The sequence below is a fragment of the Benincasa hispida genome, chromosome 9 (assembly GCF_027475165.1).
Source record: "Benincasa hispida cultivar pf3 chromosome 9, pf3_genome.v1.1, whole genome shotgun sequence".
Classification (NCBI taxonomy): domain Eukaryota; kingdom Viridiplantae; phylum Streptophyta; class Magnoliopsida; order Cucurbitales; family Cucurbitaceae; genus Benincasa; species Benincasa hispida.
The window spans coordinates 68,521,083-68,531,369 of record NC_143486.1 but is presented as its reverse complement, the minus strand read 5'-3'; the positions used below and the strand labels follow the sequence as shown (position 1 = coordinate 68,531,369).

The window sequence follows — 10,287 nt, the reverse complement described above, 5'->3', positions numbered from 1 at the left end:
TACAATTTAATTATTTAAGCTTGGCTTCAAATTGTCTCATTAAATAAATATGCATGGAAATAAACGAAAAGATAATATTTTACGATTCTAATTTATTATTATTATTATTATTATTATTTTCTTTTAATAAGGTGGTTATAAAACAACTATTTTGTTTGGAAAATAGAGGACTTAAAATAAAAATAAATAAATTAAGTAAAACCAAAATGGTTGTTTTAAGCCAAATAAAAACCATCTTCTTCTTAAGAATAGAAAAAATACTTTCGATCCATAAACTTTTATTAAAGTAACAATTTAGTCCCCAAATTTTAGTTTATAACGTTTTAATTTCTAAACTTTCAATGTTACAATAATTTAGTCACTACACTTGTATGTAACAATTTGGTTCTTGTAATTTCAAAACTGTAACAACTAAGTCCCAACGTAAACAAATTTATCAAAATTAGATGTCAAGCTTTATTATTATATGATTTAGAATTTGTATTATATAAAAATATTGAGTCTTTGTTGACTTATTTATGAAAAAAAAAATCATTAAATCTCAACATTAATTTCTATAATAGGGATTAAATCGTTAAAAATTTAAAAGTACAAAACTTAAATTATTACATATTAAAGTCCCGTCAAAAACGATGGCCACAACCTATCTAAATACACCATGTAAATCCAAGCCATTTGTTAATTTTATCTTAAGAAAGATTGCATATTTTACAGCTATGTGAAAGCAAATTTACAACGTGTAAAGATAATTAGATGTAGTTAGATACCGTATCCTTGCTCCTCCGTAGAACGATTCTCCAGCCCAAAATTTTTTAATCATCTTCCAGATGGTTCCTGTCACTCCGAAGTTTCCTTATTATATAATCTGTTCCAAGAACATGAAGTGCCTGAAAACGAAGGAATAAATTTGAACAGTTTCGGCAGAACTTTTCCCTACCTCCTTCAGCGTCTGCTGTAGATATCTTGTAATTTCTGAGAATTCGGGTCTCAAAGATGGATCCTGCAGCCAGCATTTCTCGAGCAAATCCACGATCCCTGGATCAGCATGCCTCGGAATCTTAGGCCTCAGACCCTGAAGTTCATTTCCCAAATTACTTGTAATTTTAAATTCATGTGGATAAGAGAGTTCAATATGTGCGCTTGAATATTTCTTTGCAATATTGATCCACCAATATTCCTTCAAAGCTTTGTTAAATTGTTGAATTATGGTTAACCTACATTTTACATGACAATTCTAATTAAGTCTACGTGGGGAACAAATGGAATTTCAGTAGCGATATGTCTAACTTGTTGAATTTTGACAATACTAATACAGTTGTCTCACATTAGAAAAAATCACTCCAAACACTACAAAAGAAATATATGACTTTGGTTTCAAATTGTTCCAATTAGAAAAACATTTTAAAGTTTGAGTGTGATAACTCCAATTAAATTCATTTTTTATATTAATTTGGGAGTAGAGAAAATGGCGTGAGTAATACAAATATTTTTAGAGAGTTTTATCTCTGTAATTGAGATCGGGGATTTTGTGTGATGAAATTTTTTTCTAGTATGTGGTTTTTTTCTTCCCATTTGAAGTTCTTCTATATTATTCTCGTGGTTCTAGTTTTATTTCTTTCTTTTAATTTTTCTGGTGTATAGTAGCGAGAGGTTTATAGTTTATTTCTGGTACAAGATCCATACACGGTGACGACAAGAGGGGAATGAATAGTAGGGGAAGAATCGAAACAAAAGCGGCATTTTCATTATCTAATATTGTAGGAATAAGGAAATACCTTCTGAATCACGCCTATTGCTGCTTGTAACGGGGTCAAGTTATCATAAGGCAGCTGGCATTCCATACACAAAGTCATTGGTGCAACCCCACCATGGTTAGGAAGGAAATAAGAAGAATTCTTGCATTTTAAAACAAAAGCAATGGATTTACCTGTCCTGTAAGCAGCTCCCACAACACTATCCCAAAGCTATAAACATCAGCTTTATGATCATATGGTTTGTGCTCAATAACCTTGCATTCACCAACAAACAAACATCCTGGACTCAAACAATGAGGGAAAACTACCACCCCAATAAGGAATAGCAATGCATCAACAAATTATAGACTACAAACAAAAGATCCAAGTGGAGGAAAATATTTTAGTTTTGGCACCATAAGTGAATGGTATGCCAATATCATTGCCTCTTGAAATAGCGAGACATCAAGAGTGAAAACTTGCCTTCCAAGAGTTCTATGATCCCAAGTTCAAAGTAATACAAATAACTACTCTGAAGTATATTAACAACTATAAATCATTAATAACCATCCACAGGAGAACCAAATTTCTTCTTCTTTCTTAGTTCATTTTTAGAGTTCTTAAAACTATAGCACATCCTAAAACTTCCTAGGAACGATTGCCGTTCAAGCCATATTGGTGCTGCCGGCTGCATAATGCACATGTACCACATGACTATGAAAAAGTGATAATATGAGGTACACAGAAATCTGATTCGTTACACATTGCTTGAAAACTAAAATCTTCAATTTTCATGAATACCAATGCAGAAACTGATGTCAGAAGTAGGGTGAATTGTATAAACTTGCAGAATACAAACCTCTGGAGCCATCCAACGATATGTTCCAGTTTCTGCAGTCATCACACCAGATTGAGCTTGCACTCTAGCAACACCAAAATCAGCGACCTTGACAACCTGTCAAACATTTTGGTTTAATGTGGGGCTGGAGTAGGGAACATGGGGGAAATTTTATAATTTTAATTAAAAAGAAAAAAGAAAAAAGAGGCACGCTTAAGAAAGGGACCCCGGGAATAACTTAGTATACTAGGATTGACATTAGCTACTCTACACAATCAAATAATGATTATGCCTATAGATATTTATTGTAGGGAAGAAATATCATTGGAATCAAAATGTGTTTCAGGGCCTCAGTGCAGAGTAATGGCATTGAAATTTAAATGTGTCAATTTAAACATGTAACGGCTCGACTTTGCACCTACCCTACTTTCACCCTAAACAACTTCCTAGAAAATGATGAGTTTTACATTGACTGTACTTTTAATCCTCATGTAACATTGCACTTTTAATGTTGAAAGGATTCAGGGTTGATCAAGAGAAAAAAGAATGGAATACATTACACTGTTCACACTCATTTCATGTCACACGCACAATTGAAGGGAGGAAAATCAATTACATTAGCTGCAAAGATCAGTACAGTGTTTTTCATTATTCCATTATTGACATTAAAATGGGTCATCATTGTCATATAAATCATAGAAAACCAAACAGGTACATGGTATTGATCATAAAATTGAAAGTGACCAAAAAATGAAGTATTGCATGGGGGAAAAAAAGACTAGTAGTATTGCATTGACATTACAGAAATCAGCATGATTCTGTAAGCACCTGATTAATGGTTATGAAATGAAGATACATAATATTGATCAAATTGAATAGCAATAGGCATGACTTGGTAAGTTATTAAGTACGTCTTATTGATCAACTCATGAAGTTAATGCAAATATTTTATTTCTTACCCCATATTCATCCATCAAAAGATTTGCAGCTTTCAGATCTCTGTGGATGATATTCTTTTGATGCAAATAGTTCATTCCCTTGGACACATCAACTGCCACTCTTAGTAAGGAAGGAAAACTAAGAACGCCCTTTTGTTGATGTAAAAAGTCGTGTATACTTCCACCAGACATGTATTCTACGAATCACGGTCAATTAATTTATACAATTATCATATGTGCAAATCAGACTTCATCAGTGTTATATCAACAAAATGTGTAATCAGGTTACCTGTAACAATGAGAAAGCTTGGAGGCTTGGTAGATGCACCAATAAACTGAAGAACATTCTTATGCCGAAGTTTTCTACAAATTTTAGAAACAAGAGAGCAAAAGATGAACTACCAAGGAGTGAAGGCTTAGATTCTCGACCACTAACAGGTACTTTTTGACCCAGGTAAATTGAACTCAACATTAGTTTCAATGTTAAAACAAAAAGATAAATTAATTATAGAAGTAACATGACATATTAATGTGTGGAGAAAATGACCTATACGCCAATAATATTTAGAGAATTAGCATAAAGCTATTTAGCGAAAAGATCACCTGATTAGCAAACTATCAGATTGCAATGATCACTTTTATATGAAGAGAACATACACGATACAAAAATAGAAAAAAATGAGAGAGCAGATAGCAGCATTGTGGAAATTAAACTGGGATATACCTCATGATATGAATTTCTTGAAAAAATTCCCGCCGTGCAGTCTCGTTCAAGTTCTCATCTTTTAGAAGTTTAATAGCCACATCTTGACCATAGAAGGTGCCTTTATACCTACACCATTAGCATCACACTTCTCAATAAGCATGTAAGCACAAATGGTGCATTACCGAAATTAACAGTAAACTCACAAGTCACTAAGAGATCCAGATGCAATTTTCTTCTCAAAGACTAGCAGGCTCACATCAATTTCCCATACATCAACTTCGTCCCTTGGAATGTTGACATACTTTGTGATGAACTTGACTCCAGATTTGTCTTGCTTCCCAGTATGGAATATACAAGGTGTGAATGGAGGATGCCTTTTCTATATAACTCAACTAATTAGAATTCAAACAAGATCTGAGACGAGGTATAACCATCCACAGGAGTATAACCTTTAACGAAAATATTGGCAGCTACCTGGATCTTTGATATTTCTTCTGCCAGTATATCTTTTAGCTGCTTGGTATCCTATAATTTCAAAACTCCGTGTAAGAAATCAGTTCATATGGATGGGATAGGTAATAATGTTTTAACACAATAACTCAAGAGCATTCTGAACTAAAAACATCTGCAGTCTCCTGTCCACAATCCATTCAATGTTAGGTGAAAATGAAAAAGAAAAGCTTTGGAAGACTATATTACCTCAATTGCCCAACCATCAACTACAAAAACATCCAAGGAAAAGCCATCTGTTGTTGAAAAAGCATGCGCTTCTTGAATATTCAACCCAATCTCAGAAAGTAAGGACGTCAACTGAAAAATTAATCTCTGTTATGAATGTCTTATATCTAATCACATATTTAGCTAAAGTGAAAGTCCAATAAATTATATCCACAACTAACTGATTTCAAAATATTGTGCTACAAACATAAGAACGTTACAGAAAGCATAAATGCTTAACCAAAAACATTAGTTCCTCCAACAATAATGACCCTTTTTACTAGTGGGTGTTCTCTTAAACACAGAAACTTGGTGCAGTCTAAAGACTACAAAATATGTGTAAGAAACTCCTTTACAAGAAGCTACTTAACTTTAGTAAAAACAAAAATTATATAACTGAGGGAGTGAGGCACCTGACTGAGCAGTTTTGGCTTGTCAATTGTTGATATTGTAATTTCATGCATTGGCCTGAAAGTATTGGGATGTTGCTTGAGAACCAAGGACATACATATATCTTTCATTGTTAACAAATCCACAAGCAGCATACGTTAAATAATTTCAAGAAGAGAACAAATCAACCTTTTTTCATTTGCAAAGAGGAGGTGAAGAGTGGTAACTAAGAACAGGGGGAGGCCAATATATTCTTATCAAAGTGACATGGAGGAATCAGCGGAATTTTGGTGGTAAAAAAAATTTAAGGTTATGATATCAAGCATTTATTGTACAGATAAAAAAGTACAGACTGTAAGAACAGAGCGAGGCATATCCTAAAAACTATTCAGATCTCAGACCATTATTTACCAGGAGAAAGTCCCAGGTTGGTCTATATCATGTAATTGGCTGGTCTCAAAACCATATTCGACCTCTGTTGATGAGCCAAATGCTGGTGGGGGGTGGTGTCTGCTTATGTATGCAGAAAAATGAAAACAAAAAATTGTAGTTATAATATCCTTGAAATCCCAAATATACAGCAAAGTTCAAATCTTCACTTAACCCTGCCTCTGATTGCTGTCATAACCAGAAAACAGCTGGTCCACTTTTTCCTTCAAGTTCGAATTAACAGACTTCCCAAAGTTTCTGCCAGGAGATGAATGAACCTGCAAATTGACTAATGTTTACATTTGCATGACAAGAATAAGATAGAATTCTCATACAGAATGTATAAAGGTTAACTTATAAACAGTCGGAAAGTTAAATGCAAAATACTCTTCAATCATGATAAAACATATATAGCAAGAGATGTAACAGGAAATTCCATTACTTTTGTAATTTAAAATTCAGTGCAATAATCAGTAGCTCATGGTAAACATTACCTGTACGAGACGGACATCAATTGCAGGCCGAGTAGCAGGATCATGTGCCATGTAGAGAAGATTCTTGTGCATGAGAACATCTTGAGCCCTCTCTACGTTGACGTCCATAGCATACCTTTGACATTATATGTACCACTATAGTCATACGACTCATACCACAAGCCACAAGGTCATGGTAATTCTAATGCGGCAAAATAAATCTAACTGAACAGATTCGAACCAAGTCCCACATTCACTACACTAATGCTTTCTATTCTCTTTAAGAGTTAAGATAAGATATTGAAACCACATTTTGACATGGTTTTCAATACCCAACGACCTTGTACATATCACTTTCAAGCTTCTTAGAACTTTTTAAGAATTTTAATTCTATGAAGTTTTTGGCTATATCTAATCACAATTTCTCATGGATATATTTCGTACTCTACATGTTCTGAGACTAAAAATTCCCATCTCTGTAGAGTAGTGTCTTGAACAAATAGGCACAGTATTGATTTTGCCTCGTGAAGCTAGTATATATTTCATATTAAAATAAAAACAAAACGCACACACACATACAAGAATATTATGGAATAATTACTGCTTCAAGCCACAGCTTATTTTTCCTTTTTCTCCAGAAGCACATCTAAGAAGTATAATTTCTTTACATGTACGGAAACTAGCCATGACAATAAACAAAAACTAGCATAACAAAAAAATAATAAAGATGAATTCTCCCACTACTTCAATCCTCCTCCAATTTCCTCGTGATCAAATCTCCGTGAGGCGTGATTGATCAGCATAATTCAAGAAAATTAGTTTTGCTCTTATCTGATTGCACTTGCGAAAAATAACAAAGTCGTTAAGGCGCCAGTGTACACGATAAAAGAAGACGGAGAAAAAGCGATGAACGGAATCAGCTTCCGTGGGAGCGAAGAGGCGAAAAATGACTAAAGCTAGGTTTAAAGTAGCGTACCTAGTAGGAAGTCGATGAAAATGAGCCCAAAGCTCATCCTCAAAACCAGGAAGGCTGGTCTCCGCCTCGTGCGACAGCCTGAGTCGACGAAGAACTTCGTCGTAAACACCAACCATCTGCTTCTGTTTCCAAGTCTGAGCCGAGAAATCATCCACCGCTCTACTACTACAGCTCTCGGTATCGTCCATAGCCATGGTAGAAAGAAGAACAACACAAAACAAAATCAAAACAAACCGTTGGAAAGATCCAAAAGATATATCCAGCTCCCTCCCGGAAGATCAGCGAGGAGCAAAAATTTCAACGAACACACAAACCGATTGTCCAGTGAAGAAACAACGGCGAAAATTACAGTGACGATTGAGGCGAAAAAAGTAGAGAGGAAAAACGATGGAAGTTGGTAAGGAATTTGGTGCCGATGTAGTTGCTGAGTTCTTCACTGGCTCTCTTAGTCGTTTTCTTTCCCTCTCTTTGCTCCGTATAAAAATATACACACTTGATATTTTAAATTATTGAAAAAGAAAAATGTTTAATATTACTTGGATATACTTTACAATTTGTTCATTTTAGACTTTGTGCTTTTAAAATGATTATTCTGGTATTTATTCTCAGCTTTGATTCATTATTTACTTTTTAAAAAAATTAGTTCATTTTAGTCCTAATATTTTAAAAATAATTACAAATATATTAATTGGCTCAAAATATTATAAGGTAGAGAATAATGCAAAATAATTTCTAAATATTAGAAAATTTAAATTCAACCTTTGGAGTCCATCCTAAATAAATTTTTATATATTTGTAATTCTTTAAAATTGCTACGTATAAAAATCCTACGCATTATATTTATCCTTTAAAACATTCATTTTGATCTTTATATTTTTAGGTTTTGTTCATGATCCATAAACTTATAAAAAAAATGATCATTTTCTTCTCTAAAAATAAAAATAAAGGGACTAAAAGACCAATGGTCATTTAAAGATACATGGATCAAAATTAATCAAAGTTGAAAATATAATTACCAAAATAAATATTAAAAGTAACAAAAATATCAAAATTAGTATATCTCAATTGGTTCCAAAACTTTTTAAAAGATAGAAATATTTTTTAAAAATTCTATATTATTCATCTTGATGTCAGAAATTCAATTCTCTTCCTATATAATGTTAAAAAAAATGTTGAGATAAAATGAATAAAAATTAAAAGTTCAAAGACTAAATGTTGGTAATTGATATTTAAGAAAATGATCATGGTAATGATAGCACTTTCACGATTAATAATTAAGTGTTTAGCAACATTTTTAAAATATTATAAGTATAACAAAATCTTATTGTTAATAAATTTCTACTAGAGTATCGTTGTTATATTTGGAATAGTTTTTAAAAAATAAAAAGAAATGAAAAGGTATTAGCTGTTAGGTCGTGGCGCATAGGGCTTCCACCCTTCGTTGCGCTTGTCGACGTGGATTCTAACAAAACCCCTCCGTGCTTTGCTTATATCACCACTTTTATAAATTCACCGAGTTTCGTCATTCCCATTAACCTCTACATTTAATTTTTTTTATTATTTTTGTACTAAATAATTTCACAATTTGACTTCGTTATTCTCTAGAAACTATTCTTTATTATCTTTAATTCAATTATATTAATATATCTAAATCAATTTGCTTTTTAAGAAAATTATATATTTATTTGCAGTTATGGATGATATGACTTCATTCATTATATATTTATTTAAAACTAAAGATTACACGCAAAGTTTAAGGTTGGTTAGAGGATTAAAATTTTATGTGTAAATATTTCTTTAAAAGTATAAAATCCAAATATATATTAAAAAAAGGTAATTTAAAATTAAGATCTTGATTTTTAAATTGAGAATTTATTTACACAATATAATAAGATAAGTTTATCAACGATGGAAATTGATGGAAGTCTATAACTATAGATAAGGATAAAAGTTTATTAGTGCTCATGAGTATTTTTCTTATTATTATTTCAGTAGATAATTTTGACTTTTTCTTTTTTGATAAAAAATTATTTTTTAAATTTGAAAAAAATATATAAATAAAAATTAAGAAAATGGGTATTTTCTTCAAATTACTATTATAAATATCAACCATGCATCTAATCATGAAGTTGACGTTTCTTTGACCATTCTTGGTTTGCACTGAGGAGGCAAGAATATGAATTTGATTAGGGTTTGAATGTTATTTGAAAATAAGTTGTTTCTATATTTCTTTTGCAGATGAATAATCTCTATAATTGAATATTTAAATATTTGGTCAACTTAAATATAAAGTATATGCACTAGAATACCGGAATATTCTCTAGTTTGAATACTCGGTTCCTCATGAGTTGTTAAATTAGAAAAACTTGAATTCTATATATGTTTTTTATGAAAAAACTGATCCGTTATAAATATAAAAAATAAGAGAAATTCTTATAAATAAAAAAAATCTAAAAAATATTTATACTTTATAACAAAAATTTCAAAAGTATTTTGTATTTTTGAAATTTTTTACCGTAGGAATATTTTTAAATATTTTTTTTTCTTAAAAAAAATCCTTATAAATAATGTCCAATAACTAATAGAAAAGAAATTAACTTATACCTTAGACTTAAAAATTATATCAGATTTAAATATCAAACTAACTATTGTATCAACTTTAAATTTGTACGTTAGATATTTATAAATTATAAGCTGTTAGTTTTGAAATTCTTACCATGATTTTAATGTGTGTAGGATTTCTTTAAATGCTAAAGCCAACGAAATACTAGAGAAAAGTTATTAAATAAAAGGTAGCAATGGTTCCCATTAATATTGGTGGTTTATTTATTTTTTTATCTGCCTTTTTGTAATGACATAAAGAAAATTACTTGATTTTTTTTAAAACTCCTAAATTTAGGAGTATGATTTTTTTTAATAACTAATTTGATGGTATTTGGAAGATTGAGTTAGTTATTATAGTTAATGATTATAATAATCTATGTTTAAGTGCAGATTATATTAATCTGTGTTTGAGTGCAAATTATATTAATCTGTGTTTGGAGTTTAGATTATTTTAGTTGGAAAAAATAGTAAAAACTATAGCAG

General features: G+C 31.4%; 1 protein-coding gene across 3 annotated transcripts; it reads right to left on the bottom strand.

Annotated features, from left to right (window-relative positions):
* Positions 1–534: 534 nt before the first annotated feature.
* LOC120085267 (serine/threonine-protein kinase STY46-like) lies at positions 535–7,695 on the bottom strand. Of its 3 annotated transcripts, none has more exons than XM_039041173.2 (16): positions 7,201–7,695; positions 6,246–6,360; positions 5,932–6,029; positions 5,734–5,832; positions 5,346–5,400; positions 4,915–5,025; positions 4,690–4,740; positions 4,419–4,594; positions 4,234–4,341; positions 3,799–3,872; positions 3,531–3,706; positions 2,593–2,688; positions 1,928–2,008; positions 1,776–1,829; positions 938–1,072; positions 535–865 (listed from the first exon to the last, which is right to left on the bottom strand). In XM_039041173.2, exons 1-16 carry the CDS (start codon positions 7,392–7,394, stop codon positions 857–859), a joined length of 1,632 nt encoding a protein of 543 aa, XP_038897101.2. In that variant the 5' UTR covers positions 7,395–7,695; the 3' UTR covers positions 535–856. The 3 variants fall into 3 exon arrangements, with proteins under 3 accessions (XP_038897101.2, XP_038897100.2, XP_038897099.2); XM_039041172.2 differs by having other exon boundaries at positions 535–834; XM_039041171.2 differs by having other exon boundaries at positions 662–1,072.
* Positions 7,696–10,287: the final 2,592 nt, after the last annotated feature.

Coding starts and splice junctions, on each gene's coding strand:
- LOC120085267 (XM_039041171.2), bottom strand. CDS start 7,394: ATGGCTATGGACGATACCGAGAGCTGTAGTAGTAGAGCGGTGGATGAT. Junction 4,595..4,689: donor AAGAAATATCAAAGATCCAG/GTAGCTGCCAAT, acceptor TGAGTTATATAG/AAAAGGCATCCTCCATTCAC. Junction 1,073..1,775: donor CAATAGGCGTGATTCAGAAG/GTATTTCCTTAT, acceptor AATGAACTTCAG/GGTCTGAGGCCTAAGATTCC.